We start from the raw sequence: 18,298 nt of genomic DNA on the forward strand, positions 1-18,298 counted from the left end.
CATGTGTGCATCGTGTATTAACCAGACAGTGAAAGTGTCTCACCCACCAAAGAGAACAGAACCCTGCACCTTATTCAGGACTGTGAAGATGTCGTTATTTGTTTCCAGGGTTAAGGAAGTTGTGCTAAAAGAAGATCTAGAAAAACTGGAAAGCCTAAAACAGCATCAGCCCCAGTTTTCTCCTGGGCAGAAGGAAGAGCTAGCAAAGGTGCATCCTTGGATTCAAAGCCAGACTGTCCCTCGAGGAATGCATGTCCAAGTAAGCCCAGTAGCATAACCATCACATAGACGTGTTTTGCATTGGGAAGTGTTCTTAATGTAGGTGAGCTTTTTCATGATCCCACTGAAATTTGTAATCCTCCCAATTGACAGAGGTGCTATTAAGGTTTGTAGATGTTAAATAATAATATAAGGTTATGCAGTTCTTTGAATTTTGAACTCAGGTCTTTTTGACACTAATTTTTTTTCTTTCACCAGTTGGACTCTTTGGGGGCAATAAAGATAATATTTGCTTTGATGTATGATGAGGGAGGAGAGAGGTGGAAGAGACATACATTTCACATATACATGCATGTTTGAAAAGAGTTAAAATTGTGGGCTGGAGATACAGCTCAGTTGGTAGAGTGCTTGCCTTGCATGCACCAAGGCCCTGGGTTCAATCCCCAGCACCACAAAAAAAAAAAAAAAAAATTTGTAGAAGATTTACACTTGAGGTGGTGTTTACAGCCAGCAGGAAACTTGGTGGGGCCCACGTGGGCTTTGCCATCATGAGGTCATAGAGTGTTCGTGAACAGCTTCAGCAGTGAAGACTTTATCCACCACTGTTCCTACCGGTGGTGCAGCCGTAGTAATGGAAGTGACAATTGCATGGTAATAAGGCCTTTTCCCCCAGTTCTCAACATGGGGAGGTGGAGGCATCAGGTTAGAAATTACTTTCAGAAAAGTAGTATATGAAGGCTCTTGAAGTAAGCAGGTCACTAAAATCCTCCCCTCTCACTCTTTTTAACTTAGTACTTTTTAATCTGATAAAATATACATGATCCATGTAGCGTAAAATTTATCTTCCTATTTTAAAGTGCACAGTTCAGAGGTATTGAGTACATTCATATTATACATCCATTAGCACCATCCAGCTCCTGAACTCTCTATCTTACAAAACTGAAACTGCTCAGAAACAAGGAACTGAGCATCTCTCCTCCTGCCTCTCCTCCCACCTCCTGGGCAGTCCTCCCACTGTCCACCTGTGGGCCTGGCTGCAGAGTACTTCAGTACCTCGTGCAGATGCAGCACACACTCTCTTTCCGACTGGCTTATTTGTAGACACACCTGCTCTCTCTTGGTAGCTGTTGTGTGGCCTGTCTGTCCCTCCTCTCACTGTCAGCCTGTGTCCAGAGCTAACGTGACTCTCTTGTGGACAGCAAATGGTCAGATCAACGTGTTCACACCCTTTGTTCCAGCCTCTGCCTTCTGAGTGGAAAGTCGGGCCCTTTACGTCTAAGGGACCGCTGGTCAGAGGCGCACGGTGCCCTCTTGCTGCTTATTCTCATTGACTCTTGTTTCTTCATTGTTGTCTTCTGTTGTATTAGGTTTATTTAATTATTTATTTATTGCAGTGAAAATTTTAATTCCCTGCTCATTTTCTATTGTGTATATTCTGTAATTATTTTGTTTGTGGTATCTATGAGGGTCATATTTAATATCCCAATGTTATGTCACTCCAGTTTGAATTATTCCAGCTTACCTTCAATAACATTAAAAAAACAAAAAACAAAAAAACCTCAGCTGAGTGCAGGGCGGTGCATGCCTGTGACCTAGTAGCTCAGGAGGCTGAGGCAGGAGGATTGTGAGTTCAAAGCCTGCCTCAACAACTTAGCAAGGTCCTAAGCAACTCAGCAGGACCCTGTTTCTAAATAAAGTATTTTAAAAAGGGCTGGAGATGTGGCTCAGTGGTTAAGTACTCCTGGATTCAATCCCCAGTACCAAAAACAAACCAACGAACAAAAAACTACTTCTATAGAGCTCCATCTCTATCTCCTTTCAGCTACTGATGTTACAAAATTAGATTTTGTTTGGTACTGGAGATTGAATCCAGGGTGTTCTACCTCTGAGCTACATCCCCAGACCTTTGTTTGTATTTTATTTAGAAACAAGGTCCTGCTGAGTTGCGTAGGACCTTGCTAAGTTGTGCGGGTGACCTTGAACTTGGCAATCCTTCTGCCTAAGCCTCCCATTGCTAGGATTATAGGTATGCACCACCGTGCCCAGCACAAAGTTAGATCTTGATATATTGTATGTCCAAAAACATAAACTAATATCTGTTTTTATTCATTAATCTCTTAAATGATGTAGAAAATAAAATATATAATTACAAACTAAAGTTACCATAATATTAGCTTTGAGACTAGCTTTCTTTAAATGTATTAGTCTTTTAAATCATATAGAAAACAAAAAGTTACATGTCATTTTTAGAATAATAGTAGCTTTTATAATTAACCCCATATTTTTCTTTACTGAGAACTTTTATTTTTTTCCTCTGGCTTTGAGTTATTGTCTGTTGTCCTTTCATTTCAACCTTTAGCATTTCTAATTCCTAATTTCTTCCTCACCTTTTTCCCTCCCTGTACCAGGAATTGAACCCAGGGGCACTTCTTTACCACTGAGCTACATCCCCAACTCTTTTTATTTTGAAACAGGGTCTTACTAAGTTGCCCAAGGTCTTACTAAGTTGCTGAGGCTGGCCTTGAACTTGCAATCCTCTTGCCTCAGCCTCCTGAGTAGCTGGGACTATAGGCGTGTACCACCATGCCCAGCTCTCCCTCTTTTTTTTTTTTTTTTTGTGGTGTTAAGGATCGAACCCAGGGCCTTGTGCATACAAAGCAAACACTCTACCAACTGAGCTATATCCCCAGCCCTCTACCTCACTTTTGAAGGAGTTTTGCCAGATATGGGATTCTTGATTGACAGTTTGGGTTTTTTTAAAGTACTCTAAATATATTGGCTCAGTGTTCCTGGCCTCTGTAACATCTGATGGGACCTCTGCCTATAGCCTCACCGTTGTACCTGGTGAATCCTTCCTTGCTGCCTTTGAGATGCTCTTTCTTGAACCTTAAACTGATTGTAATGGATCTCAGGGTGGGTCTCTCAGGTTATCCTTCCTGGAGTTGATTAAGAGCTTCTTGGACGTGTACATTCATATCTTTCACTGAATTTGGAAAGTTCTCGGCCATTTTCCTTCACACCCCCCTGTCCTGCTCCATGCTTGCTTCTCTCTTGCTGGTCCCGCGGGCACTTCCGGCTCTGTTCACTTCCCTTCCGTCTTTCCTTTCTGTTCCTCAGACTTGACAGTTCGACTGTCTTCACATTCTTAGTTCCTTCTTCTGCCTTCCGTGTCTGCCTTTGAGTCCCTCTAGTGAATTTTTCATTTGTTTTGTCTTTCTCAGGTACAGAGTTTCTTTTTGATTTCATTTTATGTTTTCTTTTTTTAAAACTATTTTTAGTTGTAGATGTACACATACCTTTATTTTGTTTGTTTATTTTTATGTGGTGCTGAGGGTGGAACCCAGTGCCTCACATGTGCTAAGCCAGGGCTCTACCGCTGAGCCCCAGCCCCCGCCCCTCATTATATATTTCCTATTGCTTTATTGATATTTCTGTTTTGTTCATACATCGTCTTGGTTTCTTCCATGTCTTCCTTGACTTCTTGAAGCTTCTCTGAGATGGTTGCTGTGAAGCCCTTGTCTAGTAAGCCAGCCATCTGCTCCTCCTCGGAAGCCCTTGCTCTTGGCTCCTTCTTCCTGAGTGGGCAGTGCTTTCCTGTTTTTAGGCCTGTAGCAGTGGTTGAACTAGACCTTGGGACCTTGTTGTGTGGTAGACTCCTGCTCCATTCCTGGAGCTTGCTGCTTTTGGCTTTTCTCACTGATTGTCATGACTGTATCTGCTGGAGGGCAGCAGGAGGCACAGACCTCAGGACTTCCCAGACCTTTGTTAAGTCTGCACTTCTCCCCAGATGTGCATGGAGACTCTCCAAATTCCCCACATAAGTGGTTGCATTTGAATGTCCTAGACTTTAAATGTCTGCCTCCCAAAGTGGGGGGAGGGGTAGGAGTGGGTAGAAAAAAAAGAAAAGGGCATTGGCCCTTTAAATTCCTTGAGAGTTGCTTCAGCTGGTGGGGCAGGAGCTTGCAACAGTAGAGGGGAGGGTGTCATGATGGCTGCCCACCTGAGTGTCTATACCACCAAGACCAGCAGCAGCCAGAGAACAGGTCCCAGTTGTCGGAGGATGAAGTCTTTACTGTCCACTCTGATTCCCATGAGCTGCATGCAGGCTGCTCCAGAAATATATGCATGTCCACTGGGTAGCTGGTACTCTGTTGCAGCTGAATTTGACCAAAACCAACCACAGTTTACCATTGAGGCCTTCCCCTGGAAATTGTAGCCTTCAAATAGACTCCCCCTGAAGGGTACGTGAAGAATGAGCTTACAAAGAATTTAAGCTAACGTATCTAAACAGTTTCTGTCATTTACATTCTTGTAATTATAAAAATGGACCATAGGGCTGGGGATGTGGCTCAAGCGGTAGCGCGCTCACCTGGCATGCGTGCGGGCCCGGGTTCGATCCTCAGCACCACATACAAACAAAGATGTTGTGTCTGCCAAAAACTAAAAAAATAAATATTAAAAAAAAAATCAATCTCTCTCTCTCTCTCTCTTTCTCTCTCTTTAAAAAACAAATGGACCATATTAGGTACTTTCAGACATGAATAAGTTGAGGAGTTAGAAATGATGTTGCTGGCCAGCCCTATGCTGATTTTAAACCCTCAAAGGGCACAGACGTTGCATAACAGGCCTGCCTGTGTTCTCTTTTGAGAGCTGCACCACCTGTGAAGACAGAGGTTCAGCTGGTGACACTGCAGAGGCCCCTGGGCCGCATCCAGGAGAAGACAGCAGCTGAGCCACCATGAGGATGTCCCTGCACAAGCTTTCCAGGGCACGTGTGACAGGCCTCCCTATGTGTCTCTAAAGCTCGACTCACAAGTGACCACAAAGTCATCATCAACATAAGACTTCCCACCGTGCTTTTTTAACAGACATCATTTTTCTGAAGCAGAAGCAGCATTGTATATCGAATCTTCTCTTTGTTCCTGATGTGTTAAAACTGCCAATTAGACTCCTTTTCTAGTTTAGCTGCCTTCTAGAGAGATTGGATTGCCTTTAAGAGGTAGGTGTATGGTAAAATTTTATTTCAAATATCACCCAAAATAAATTATGATTAGAAGTACAGCTAAAATGAGCCCACAGCTGAGCCTCTCTGGTCTGTCTGTTGCTGCCTGAGTCGTTCTCCCTGGTGGAGTGCGAGGAGCAGCACACCCCTGGGCGTGTGCCTCCGTGATGGTCTCTGAAACGTGGTGCTCCCCTGTGACTCAGAGGACATCCCAGTTTCCTGCCACCCATTAAAGTCCATTGTCCACTAGTAAATCAGGAAATAACTATTTTTAAGGCTGGATTTTTTACTTTCATTCTTACAAATGCATTTTTACTTTTTTTTTTACCTGTCACTAAAAGGTTTTTCTAAAAAGAATCCATCAACTTATTAAGGGGCTTATTCTTTGGAGAACTTAAAATTAGCAATTGTAAATGTAGTTAAAACAAAAGAGCTATTTACTCAACCAATAGTGTTTTTCTTTTTAAGATTTTTTTATTTTAAAATAATGATTGTAAAAAGTGACAAAAGTTCTATAAGTTAATATTCTTCTTATTGCATATGTGTTTAACCATTAACTTTTGCTTTCCACTGAATTTACACAAAGATGGCTTTCTGTGCTGAGCAGAGATCTAATTGGCGCTGCCTTTTGTTTGCCCTTGAACAGGGTAAGTGTTCTGATACCCAGTGAGAAACCTCTGGGGAGCTCAGCGACCCCAGCCTCCCCAGCCCTCAGGGACTGCAGTCCTCAGGAGTCATTGATTTCTGTGTCACTTGCCAAAGAGTCTCAAGAAGTGAGTGTTGACTTGACAGATTGGCTCACTCTGGTGCTCTTTATAGAGAAGTCATGGTTCCTTCTCAGACTTAGAATGATATGCGTGATCCACACCCATGCAGCTCAGAAAAGGAAATAGAAGATGAAGGTCACAGTGACCTTGTATTTTTATATAACTTACAACAAACTTATTTTTTTCTTTGTTTTGTTTTTTTTTTTTTGTTTTAGGAAAAGACTTCTTTCTCCTTTGAAGTTTCATAACTTTTTCTAAATGCATCCTCATAATGATTAGGCAAATTGACCTTTTTGTCTGTGGAATAGATGGACCCTGATTCTCCAATCCTGTAGCTCAGATTTTCTCCCAAAATAGTGGGTTCTGGATTCAGTCTTCAGGTATCAAAATCAGTTTCAAATGCTGCCTTTGACATTTCTTGAAATTTTCTAGTATCAAGCATTCGCATACAAATATTGCTGTTTTATGAATAGAGAACACTCATATTCTATTCCATCTTGATAGTTAAATGATTTCTGAGGTCTTTTTGTGTTGATCCAGTTGTTCTGGTATTTTTTTCCCCTTGGTAAAAAAAATCAGATTAAAAAATTAGCCTGTCCACTGACAACTTTCTAGAGTAATGAAGTTCTTAGTTTGTGTAAATCAAAGTTGGCATTTGGAGCTATCAGGGTCATTCTGCCTTTATGTGTGCGTACTTTAAACTCTGTTCTGTGCCGACGCAAGGCTTCTTTGTGCTGTTTTGGATGTTCGCTTGTTAGAATCACCTGTTTCTCTCCTTCGTACACATTCTGTGTAGTCACATGATGCTAGGCTGGATCTGACGTGGTGCTGTTGAGGACAGGTCTGTAGGAGCACTCTCAGGCCTCTTCTCTTGATAAGAAGATTGTTCAGTGCATGTAGAGGTTGTCGTACTGCGAGATGCAATGGGATTCACAGTGGCCTCTGCTCCCCCCCAGGGGTCTGGTCTCACCCAGTTGAAGCTTGGTTGTTCAAGTTTATTATCAGCTTTTTGTATTAATGACTGTAGGAACTGGTGATAAAAGTGTATTTTATAGGCTTCCATGTTTACATAAATACTACCCAAAAAGCTTTATTTTCTTGGGTCAGAGGCCAAAATTTATGAAAAACAAAATGCTGTACAAAGGGAATAGTTTTGCAATTACACAAAACTTCATTATTAATTCATAAAATAAATTTAATCCAACTTGAAATTTTGTTTCAACTGAATTTATAATTATGTGATTTACTTGTTTTTAATGGCTATTAATATTTTATTTGGGTATCTTTTTTAAGTAAAATAAGAAACTGTACATGTGAAACCTGTGGGTCCCTAGCAGTGCTGTGTGGCAAGCCCTGGTCTCAAGTGGGTTTTGCGTCATGAGAGGCGCTTCTCCTGGAGGCACTGGGTTGCCATTGCAGCGCATGTGGGCTAATGGTGACAGGCGTGTCTCAGTCCCTTTTCCCAGCACATTGGCTGATTTTTATTTTTATTTATTTATTTTTTTAGTTATCGGCGGACACAACATCTTTGTTTGTATGTGGTGCTGAGGATCGAACCCGGGCCGCACGCATGCCAGGCGAGCGCGCTACCGCTTGAGCCACATCCCCAGCCCTACATTGGCTCATTTAATCCTTGCTCTGGCATTGTGAAGAATTTATTGGGTTCCGTGTGTGTGTGTGTGTGTGTGTGTAGTAATTTTCATGCCACTTTAATGAAACCCAGTTAGCATATTACTCTTTCATATTCCACAGGGTGAACCTGTGTTTTACAAAGACTGTAACTTGGGCTGGGGATGTGGCTCAAGTGGTAGCGCGCTCGCCTGGCATGCGTGTGGCCCGGGTTCGATCCTCAGCACCACATGCAAACGGAGATGTTGTGTCTGCCGAAAACTAAAAAATAAATATTAAAAAAAAAATTCTCTCTCCCCCCCCTCCCTCCCTCCCTCCCTCTCTCTCTCTCTCAAAAAAAAAAAAAAAAAATTAAAAACAAAGACTGTAACTTAGCAGCAACAAAATCTAGAAATTAAAATATGGAACAAGAGCCTGAAGTCAACAGGTCTTTTAATAATACCCTTTTTGAATCCTTGCCACCTCTCTGTGGCAACAGTGACCACAGCAGGAAGGAAAGGGCCTTCGTGTGGGTGGCACTTAGTGTGGGTCAGCAGCTCCTGGTCTCAGCTTCCCCCGAATAAGCCTTGTCATCCCTGTTATGGAGGACACTGTGGCAAGGGAGCAGATAGCCTGGTGGAGGACACAGCTGGTACGTGAAGCGAGTGAGGGTCTGAATTTCATGATCTGACTGCGGAGCTGTAGAAACAATCTCCCGATACTACCATGAGTGAGGGATTTTGGAATCGCTACAAGGGAATTCTTCCTTGAGGCTCTTTCTGGTGTCGTGGTGCGAGCTGGTATGGGCTCCCTCAGCTCTCAGAGGCCTAGCGTGTCCCATAGCTGTGCCTGGTGTGGACATGCATCTGAGATCAAGTACCCACTCCTCACTAACATCTTTCTCTACAGATGTTCTTTTTTTTTTTTTTTAATACCTTTATTTTATTTCTTTATGTGGTGCTGAGGATTGAACCCAAGGCCTCGCATGTGCTAGGCAAGCGCTCTACCGCTGAGCCACAACCCCAGCCCTCTCTACAGATGTTCTTGATGTCTTAAACCAGGAGAGCTTTATCCAGCTGCACTCTGTAAGAGATTTGTGATGGCTGCTGATAAGTGCACATCACCTGCTTCCAAGTGCCTGGTGCAGCCTGTGCTGCGAGGGAGGGGGATGGACAGCCCCTGTGGTCCCCCTCTGGACAGTCTGCAGAGCCCTTGGTGCTCACCCTAGTCATTCTGACCACATCACTGTAGAGGTGCTGGTGACATGGAGTAGATTTACATACGTGTGGTTTCTAAAGATTAGTAAATAGGGATCTTTCTTCTGTTCTGCAATTTTAAATCCTGCCATAGCCTTTTCTCTCAATAAGAAACTAAGGTATTTCCCCCAGAATACATGAACCGTGATTCTAGAGCTCCGAGGAGCGCAGTTCCAGCGTGTGTCTGTGTGAATATCTTGGCTGTTCCGGGAGGGGCGAGGCCAAGCCCAGGAACCTCCTGGTGGGAGCCCATCCTGGGTTCTGCCTGGAGGTGTCACTCACTCTAGAGACCAGCCAAGCTATGGCACTGCTTTTTAAAAAGTAACAGTTTATGTGGTCATTTTTAAGGGTGAGAGGACATCAGCCTTTGTTTAAATGGTTTGTAGTTGAATGATTTTGACTAAACTTCACCTTTATGGCTTTTTCTTCTTAGTATTTGTTTCTATTTATTTATTATCTTTACTTTAAATTTCCAAGAAATTAGAACTAAATTGAAGGTAAGAAAAATGACAGATTTCCAGGACATGCTTACAAGTGAACTAGCCGCTCGTGATCTTGCGGACTAGAGCGTCTTTCCCAGGGATGAATTGGGTGGTGGCCTCGTTTTTCTTCAGTGCTTCTGGTCAGGTGTCTTGTGTCGGACTGTCCACACTGAGCCGGGTCCCTCTCGCCTCAGACACAATACTTCCAGAAGCACTCCAGGGGGGGCCCATGCTGCTTGTGCTGTTTCCTGGGTCTGGCCAAGAGCTGACTCAGAAAAATGTTAGGATCCTCTTCAGGGAAAGCCTGAAACCAGAACAATCCAGAACAACGTCAACCGTCAGTGCAAGAGGAAGGAGCCTTAGCCGAGCCTCTGGGGTGAGTGCTTGCCCTGTGGCCCTCTGGCTGTTCCTGTACCCCCTGGATTCTGGCCTCCCTCCGGCTCCTCATCCCGGGCCTCCAGTCTCCCCACCTGTGGTTACTGTGAAGTTTCTAAGCCCTTGTTGGCCTAGTCCTGTGTAAGTTCTCTCTTAGTGACATGTTGTGCACATATATTGTTCTCTGTGTATCAAATCTTGGTCATAAAATTTTCTCTTTATTCTGTTTTTTTCCCCCCCTAGAATTTAACGAACACAGCCTACTTATCACCTGTGTGGTTTTAGTCGTTAATCATAACCCTGTTCAGGAGAACGTAAACATGGGAATGGTGACTTGTAATTAGCCACATATAGAAGCCAGGGCGTCCCCTTCTGGGTAGCTTCTCCCTCTGGGACTGCAGGTGGTATGTGGTATGTGCTGTCTGCAGGATCTAATGTGTCCACCTTGTACTTTTGCTGGAATGTTAAGGGGCATTATAGCCAAAGAGGTGCCTCTGGTCAGAATGGGAAGTGGTTGGTTAGTGTTAAATGAGGCTCTTGAGCTAGTGACCTTCTGGGGGCCTCCAGATGCTGCTGTACATGCACTGCCAGGAAGGGAGAGTGGGAACCCAGGGCAGCCGAGGCCAGGCGCAGGAGGCGCACTCAGGAGACCCCTCAGGCAACACCAAGAGCTTTCTGGGGTTGATGATGACTGCATAGACTTTTCTTCTAGCTTGTCAGGTCCTCTGCGCACTGTGCACCATTTCTAACCAAGGGTTTTGCCATCCTCGTTCCCTATTCCAGTCCTCTCCACCCAAATCAACTTTCTCGAGACTGCTCTCTGCTCCGTCCTGCATCCCACAACTGTGGACACAGCATTCCTCCCTTGAGATGGAGGTGCCAAGCTCCCAGGGCTGTCAGGTGTGAGGGGGAAGCTCGTTGAGGTAGGGGGATGACTCGTGGGTTTTATTTTATTTTGAGGGGGTACCAGGGATTGAACTAAGGGCCCTCAACCACTGAGCCACACCCCCAGCCCTATTTTGTACTTTATTTAGAGACAGGGTCTCACTGAGTTGCTTAGCTCCTCAGGGTTGCTGAGGCTGGCTTTGAACTGGCGATCCTCCTGCCTCAGCTTCCTAAGCCGCTGGGATTACAGGCGTGTGCCACTACACGCTGCTGACTTGGCGGTTCTTGCAAGCTCCCAGGTGATGCAGTGCTTCTGGGGGGAGTCAAGAAGGCGGTGACCGTACAGTGACCAGCACACTTGAGAGCAAGGACCTTGTCTGGTTTTTTGGTTTGTTTAGTTGATTGGTTTTTGTTGTTGTTGTTGTTTTTGTTTTGCTTTAAATTCTTACAACTTATTTAACTTACCCTAAACAGACACTGGTGAGTCCTTGCCACATTCAGATTTTTTTATGAATAACGGTTTGGATAAGTTAGTGCTTCCACAACACTGGCCAATTACTTTAAGGTGCAATTTTTACAAGAACACTAGCAGTTCCTGAATTCAGGAATCTGTGAAATCAGGACTAGAAGGCTCCCCTTTCATTCCTACCTCTCGTAAGCAGAGATACTTACCTTTCTCGGATGGCTTCTTGGGTTGGAAATGTTCATAGTAGGATCTGGAAAACAGTTTTGAAACCAGTTCATCAGATCTGCTGTGCCTAGTGTGTGCTTACTTTAGAACACATAAAATAGTGTATGATGAGTCACATCTCCTCCCAGTCCCTCACGCTGCAGCAGGGTTCACTTGAATACAGAGAGGGGTCCTTACCTCTGGGGTTCACAGAGACCTTGCAAAAATGCTTAACAGTTCAATATTTGATTTTTTAAAAAATTAATAAAAGCTGAACTACCATCTGCTAAATAACGCAGTGAAAGGCTCCATCTTGTTTCTGGAATGTCCTGAGCATGGCGTCCGTGCTGGGGGAGACACTAGCCATGGACAGGAGTCAGAGCTGGCATTTGTTCTCTGAGCATTTCACTTGCATTTTTTCACTGACTTTTCAAAACACCTCCAGAGGTGGGTGTTTGTCATTTCTGTTTACTGATGAAGAGCTGGGTTACAAAAAAATTCAAACCCTGGGAAACCAGGATTTAAAATTGCACTCATTGGAAACAAAATCACCACTGCCCCCCACCCCCCATCCACACAGAAAGAGAGGCTCAGGGTGCCTTGCACCCCTGGAGCTGGGTGGTGAGGACCACAGGTTGCAGCGGGAGTCCGGGCCAAGAGGGGAGAGCGCTGGGTCACTAGTTTTGCTGTTCCATCTGGTGCACCTTTATGCTCCCGCACAGGGTTTCCCCTCGTCTGAGGACAGAGGGTGAATTCAGTAGCCATGAAACCAAGCCCTCTGTAAGCAGGGACTCAGCTGACCTGCTTCCCGGAGCCCGTTGCCTCTCTCCGCACCCAGCAGCCCGTCGCCTCTGCCCGCACCCAGCACCTCTGGCAGCAGCTTTAGGATGGAGGCTCTTTCCAGCTCCTCCAGGGCCAACCTCGCGTCGTCTTCAGGTGCTGCAGAGTGAGATCGAGACCAGTGACTCGCTCCGGCCTTCAGCTCGTCATTTCCGCTCCCTGTTGTGTTGGGGGAGTACCAGCAACAGGGAGAGGAATACTAGAAAAACTTCAGATGCAAAGTTCGTGATCTGGGACTGGTGGTGTTTTATTTATTTGCAGTACTGGATATTGAACACAGGGTGCTCTACCACTGAGTCACATCCCCAGCCCTTTTATTTTTTATTTTGAAACAAGGTCTCACTGATTTGCACAGGGCCTCACTAAGTTACTAAGGCTGACCTCAAACTTGGGATCCTCCTGCCTCGGCCTCCTAAGTGGCTGGAATGGCAGGCATGTGCCACTGCACCCAGCAGTAGTGGTATTTAACAAGTGAAAGGCTCACTGTCCGTTTGCATGCCAGCAGGACAGAGGTCAGGAGATGTGGATCTCATATGTGACTCACCTCACCACCCAGGAGGGAGAGCCCTGAGCAGGAGGGAGAGCAGAGCAGGGGCCCTCAGCACCCTGTAGCTCAGAGAGTCTGAGGGACCCTCCTTCCCTACTTGTCCCCTGCAGCTGACTGCCTTTTCTTTAGATATCTGGGTGGTGCCATTGGAATGAGAGGAAAAGAGATGGTTTTTGCTCTTTCCATAAAGGAAGGGCAGTGGCAGCACCTCTCACTGTCCTCCAGGTGGAGATACAACTATTACTATCCTGGAAAAGAATTAGCTTCAAGACCACTTGTAAGGCGCTTGATCGGTGTGGATCAATTTAAGGTGCTTTTCCAGCATGAAATGTGGCCAGTGGGCTGGCCCTACACTGTGCAGTCATCACCGAAGCTCTGAGGGCTCTCGGATTGGATTGGAGTCGTGGGCTACGCTGCCGTGCAGGGGCGCAGGCTGCGGGAGTGGGCGGAAGCCACACATGGCCGCAGCCTGACAGCGGAGCTAGGACCTTGTCTGCAAGACGGCACACAAACCCTCCATCCGAAAGGCGTCCAAGCATGTTCTCAGCATTTCTAATACCAGCGAAACCTGTGAAGTCTGATCATGGACAGGTGCTTATGGCTTGAAGGGTCCTTTACAAAGGAGCAAAGATTTGTGACAAAAAATCCACGGTAAGCTTCTGCCTGCCTGGAATCTGGGAGAGGTGCTGCCCTCATTTCATCTGATTTTGTTTCTAATTATTATCTGAGTGTTTAAAATACATTAGTATCTGAATGTTCATTTGATTTCTTCTTACAGTGCTTATCAAAATCTCTTTTTAAATAATAGAGATTTGGTTAGTGCCTGGTTTTGACCAACAAGGTGACTGCCAGTTAGGAGCTCGGTGACCCAGAAGTGACTGAGGATGTATGAATGACTAGCAACACTTGAAAATCATGAGAAAGCTGTTTGGAGAAACTTTTAGAGGCTAGAAATTATAAAATCAATGGCTTAGAAGAGTTTTTTCTTTATTTTAAAAAAAAATGTCTAAAAGTACTCAAAGATAAAATCCAATGAAAATTTTTTTTAATGGAACTTACCTCTGCCTTCTCACTTCTTAAACTGATGTACCTCACTGGTTGTATTTTCTTAAAGCTCAACTTGGACTTTTATGAAATGAGCATGTATCAAAAGGAAAAGATAAATGCACTTGGAAGACTGTGACATCCCTGCCCTGCTTGCCACTTTCCTGATCTTTAATAAGCCCGTTTGTCTCAGCCACACATCAGGTGATTACTTTTTATTATAGAAGGAGAGAGAGTATTACTGATCCGTAACTAGAACAGCTGATTCTACACTCAACCCAGTTTATTTTAAAATTAAAAGTAATGATGTTTTAAATTCAGTGCAATTTCTATAAATGGGAAAAAATATTGACCAAAGCAAAAGTTTGAATTGGAGAGGTGATATGAAGCCAGCAGTGCTACTTTTCTGTGTTTACATTTTAGAAAGAGAAAGCTGCATCCACTACTAAATCTAAATTGTGCTGCAAGGGCGCCCGGTGTTCTTGGTAGAGCTGGGACTATCCATGTAACCAGCTCCTCCAAGCAGGAATCCCACCCTCACCTCCAGCATGGCCCCGAAGGCCAGTGGAGATTCTTCAGAAAGACTAGTACAAAAGATGCATCTTACCTGGGAGCTGGAGAGACATGTCCCTGGAGTCAGTGACAGGAAGAGATACAAGAGGATTTAAGAATCCTATAAAGAGCAAGCAGCAGGAGGCCAGCTGGTACATGATTGTGGAGAGGCAAAGTCCCCCTGGCTCTGTCCTGGAGTGTTATCAGCTTGCTCCTCCTCAGTCTGTGGTCACCAATTATATATATCATCCCATGACCTCATACAGAAAAATGTAAATGTATTGGCTCTGGAGGCTAAAAGGCAATCACTTTGCATTGATGTAATTTTTCAAAGTAACAATTCATAGACAATAAATTTACTGTCTCGTTGCCTAGTGTGCAAAGTAGGTAATATAAAGAACAAATCTGGCAAAAGGAGTCACTTGGCAGTAAATCTTGAGTTAGAGAAAGGGTCAGAAGTGAGTTGAGTGGCCAAGGTAGGAGACACAGATTTAACCGAAGTGACGCAGAGTGTGACATGAAATATGTTGGTTCCTTTTAGTTTTAATCTTGTGAGTTGATGAGTTGCCGTGTGGTGCTGGGGCTGCCGTGCCTGGACAACCACAACCTCTGGACAGACTTACAACCAGTTCTTTAAAACAGTGAAGATAACTTAAAATATACAGCAGACATAGCTCAGGACTCCATTTCAGGGCCTGCAAGCATGGAGACCTCAGGGAGAGGAAAGAGCATTCCGCAAAGCTGGACGGTATCTGTGAAGCAGGGCTAAAGGACCCCAAGACCCTGCAGGTAAATATCTCCAGAACTTGGCCTGCTCACCATGGCGCCTGGGCAGCTGCCGTGGTGTCCCCAGGAGTGCCGCCCGAGCCCCACCTCAGCAAAGCAAAGTGATGCCATAGCGCGGACATCCATTCTTTGCTCAAAACCCTCTTTTGACTTAAAAGTCAAGACTATTATTAGGGAAGAAAATACACAGATACCTTTGCAGCCTCCGATCAGGCAGGTATTTCTAGGGACATGTGCCACACAAGAAGAAACCAGAGACAGAGGTGCACGCTCACGGGTGACTCGTTCAAACAATGGGTGGCACACTTGAGGATGCTAACTAGATTCTTTTTTATAGCATTACTTCTTTTAATTTTTTTTTAGTTGTCAGTGGACTTTATTTATATGTGGTGCTGAGGATCGAACCCAGGGCCTCACTCATGCTAGGCAAGCGCCCTACCACTGAGCCCCAGCCCAGCCTGCAAACTAGATTTTTAAGCGATCTCATCATGCCCAGAACATTCTGAAATGTTTTTGTAAAATTAAGCACCCTACCTGTGCAACCCCAAAATGCCTCTCCACTTCATTCAAGTGGAATGAAACATGGGCTCCCATAGACCTCGGCCCGCTGATGGCAGAAGCAGCTCTGTTCATAACAGTGGAAAACCAGAGGCACCCTGGTGTCCTTCCCTGTGCACTACAGAGAAGCCACTCAGGAACACAAAGGAAATGAATCTTGGAAACTACACACTGAGCAAAATAAGCCAGACCTACAGAGACTGTCACATGGTCCTGTGCAAATGAAATCTAGAACAGGCAGAACTGACCACAGCTACAAAGTGGCCTGGGCCTGGAGTGGGAGGCAGAGGGGGTACCTGGGGAAACAAGGGAAGTTTTGGATGACAGGAATGTTCCCCATGACAGTTAAGGCTGTGGCTGCGTGGGCACGAGCGTCAGTCGACACTCATCAACCTGTACACATAAGACAGGTGCATTTTGCTGCATGTGAATGATACTTGAATAAAGCTGGTTTTTAAAAACCTCCACTAACCCCTGATTTTATTTTGACCGAATTCTGCTTTCCCTCTTGCACACTCCATTCCACCACCATTTTCCACCGTTCACTGCTTCCTGAATACATCTCTGCCTCAGGTCCTTCTGCCTGGATTGCTCTTCCCCAGGAGTGCACAGCTCTTCTCTCGCCTCCTGCAGGTGTCTTCTAAAATATCACCCTCTACACGGGACCTTCCCGCCGCTTGGCCCCCGCATGCTGAGCACCCTGCCTCTCCATCTTTTCCCCTCCACTGAGCTCCTCCCAACACTTGTTAAACGTTGGTACTTAGTATACATGTGGCACTCAGTGCCTGTCAGGCCGCAGTGTGCACCCGCCATGTGCCGTCCCTGCTCAGGAAAAAGCAGTGACCCCAAGGAAAGGATTTCTACCTGGAGGGACCGACAGCAAAACAGAGGTCCAACCGCGGTGACTTTATTGGCATGAAGAAAAGCGGAGCCCGGAGGCCCTGGGCCAGTGTCGGGGGCGGTGTGCTTTCAGGAGGGAGGCCTTGGGTGGGGGCGTTTGGGCAGAAACCCAAATTTATGCAGGATGGGGACACGTTAAAGGTTCGTTAACCTGGGTCCAGCCCAGGAGGTGGAGGGGAAGGGCCCACCCAGCAGGAGCAAGGGAGAAATGGGCCATGGCCGGGCTCTTGACCCTGGCCCAGCTGGGAAACCAGCCTTGAGATCTCGGGCAGGGGCGACCTCTTCAGAGGCCCTTCCTGGCTTACATCTCACCAACTAGGTCAGCGTCTCCCACATGCCACCAGAGCTGGGACACAGCTGTGGACAAAGGACAGGGAGCTGGCCTCAAGAGCCTGACATCCAAATCAGGGCTGAGAGAAACCTGGAAAGAACGGGCCGGCATCCACCCAAGGGAGCGTGGGGTGGCAGGAGCCGGCAGCCCATGGGCCTCTGGCCTCTGCCTTCAAGGCCTGCCTCCCACCCTCGCTGGGGATTGAACCCAGGGCCTGTGCATGCAAGGTGAGTGCTCCATCAACTGAACTAGGTCCCCAGCTCTCCCCCAGGGTTTCTTGCTTCGACATCTCTCCATTCACGTATTATCTCATTTTTCTTTTAGCAAAAACATTTTTTCTTTTCTGTGTATATTTGGCCAAACATACCTCTCCACTGCCAAAATTTCTCTTTGTTCAGTTTCAGTGACCACTTCAGACCCAATTATGTCCTAATTTTCAAGTTCCTAGGAGAGGGTCTTTGCAGGCAGTTATATGGACAATTGTAAAAGAAAGAGCTGCCACCCCAAAGGAGGATAGTCCCAGAGGACACCCCAAGTAGAGTACGGTATGGCAGGAGCCAAAACATGTTTGTACAGTGGGACTACTTTCAGAAATATACCCTAAGGAAATGTTCTGTTGAACATGAGCAAAAAATTACCTGAAGGCATCATTTGTCACCTATCTGTAGTGGCAGGGACATGAAATCCAAGGTGGCAACTCAAGTATTCATAGGGATCAGAGGTGATAATGTGAGGGAAGGAGGCAGGCCTGGTGGGTGACATCAGGGAGTGGTGGCAACTGTAGCAAAGTGGATGTCGCATGCCCTCTCTGAAGGGGCACCTCTGCTACTTGGTAGCACGCCAGTGTGCTGAGACCCAGATCCCAAGCCTCCCTGTGACGTCCCTGAAAATGCCAAAGAAACAACTGAAGCCATAATTCAATCCATAGCCATCGTTTTTAGCCCAAATACCCTCAAATAAATGTTTTATTAGTGGATTATAGAGCTATCAGCATGTTATTTTAGCAACCCTTAAAGCAGTACCTAAAAGGTTTTAAAAAAAAAAAGAAAAAGGTCTGTGGGAGGGAGCAAGGGGTGGGAGGGCGGGGAAGGGCGGGTGCTGGGGTCTGAATTAGAGCAAGATGTCGTCCTTGCCTGTGGAGTCATGTCACAGTGGAGTCCTCTGTCAGGTATGACTCAAAACCAGAACCATAAACAGAGTTTAAAAAGAAGGTATGTGGGCAAGAATTGCTATGTAATATTGCAAAATTTAAAATAATTGGTTAAAAGGATTTTTCTTTCCCTTAAATCTCGCGCTGCAGGTGTGTGTGTGTGTGTGTGTGTGTGTGTGTGTGTGTGTAGCTCTTGGGTGTGGAGAAAGGGGTGGGGAGGACACAGGCTGTGAGGCCCAGAGCTTGGAGTGACCCTCGAGGAGGGAGGCAGAAGGCAAATTTCCAGCTCCAGCAGTCCTTGCTGGTGGAGGTGGCTTTGCCATGTT

At 45.6% G+C, this 18,298-nt stretch overlaps 2 protein-coding genes across 13 annotated transcripts in view; one reads left to right on the top strand and one right to left on the bottom strand.

The window, feature by feature from the left end:
* Positions 1–16,058, top strand: part of Per3 (period circadian regulator 3) — a 62,979-nt gene extending 46,921 nt beyond the window's left edge. For 5 of the 12 annotated variants that reach the window (XM_071617302.1, XM_071617304.1, XM_071617305.1 and 2 more), the window contains 2 exons: positions 109–259; positions 4,868–7,458. In XM_071617302.1, coding sequence (XP_071473403.1) covers positions 109–259; positions 4,868–4,951 — 235 coding nt within the window. In that variant the 3' untranslated portion in view covers positions 4,952–7,458. The other 7 variants (XR_011708737.1, XR_011708736.1, XR_011708734.1 and 4 more) reach the window with 7 other exon arrangements.
* On the bottom strand, positions 9,525–14,405 carry Uts2 (urotensin 2). Its single transcript, XM_027947421.3, has 4 exons — positions 14,303–14,405; positions 12,066–12,203; positions 11,268–11,310; positions 9,525–9,645 (listed from the first exon to the last, which is right to left on the bottom strand). The coding sequence occupies exons 1-4, from the start codon at positions 14,403–14,405 to the stop codon at positions 9,525–9,527; spliced, it is 405 nt and encodes a 134-aa protein (XP_027803222.1).
* Positions 16,059–18,298: the final 2,240 nt, after the last annotated feature.

The sequence above is a fragment of the Marmota flaviventris genome, chromosome 10 (assembly GCF_047511675.1).
Source record: "Marmota flaviventris isolate mMarFla1 chromosome 10, mMarFla1.hap1, whole genome shotgun sequence".
Taxonomy (NCBI): Eukaryota; Metazoa; Chordata; class Mammalia; order Rodentia; family Sciuridae; genus Marmota; species Marmota flaviventris.

Coding starts and splice junctions, on each gene's coding strand:
- Uts2 (XM_027947421.3), bottom strand. CDS start 14,405: ATGTACCAGCTGGCCTCCTGCTGCTTGCTCTTTATAGGATTCTTAAAT. Junction 11,311..12,065: donor CAACGGGCTCCGGGAAGCAG/GTCAGCTGAGTC, acceptor ACTGTTTTCCAG/ATCCTACTATGAACATTTCC. Junction 9,646..11,267: donor CCAAGAAGCCATCCGAGAAA/GGTAAGTATCTC, acceptor TGGATTGTTCTG/GTTTCAGGCTTTCCCTGAAG.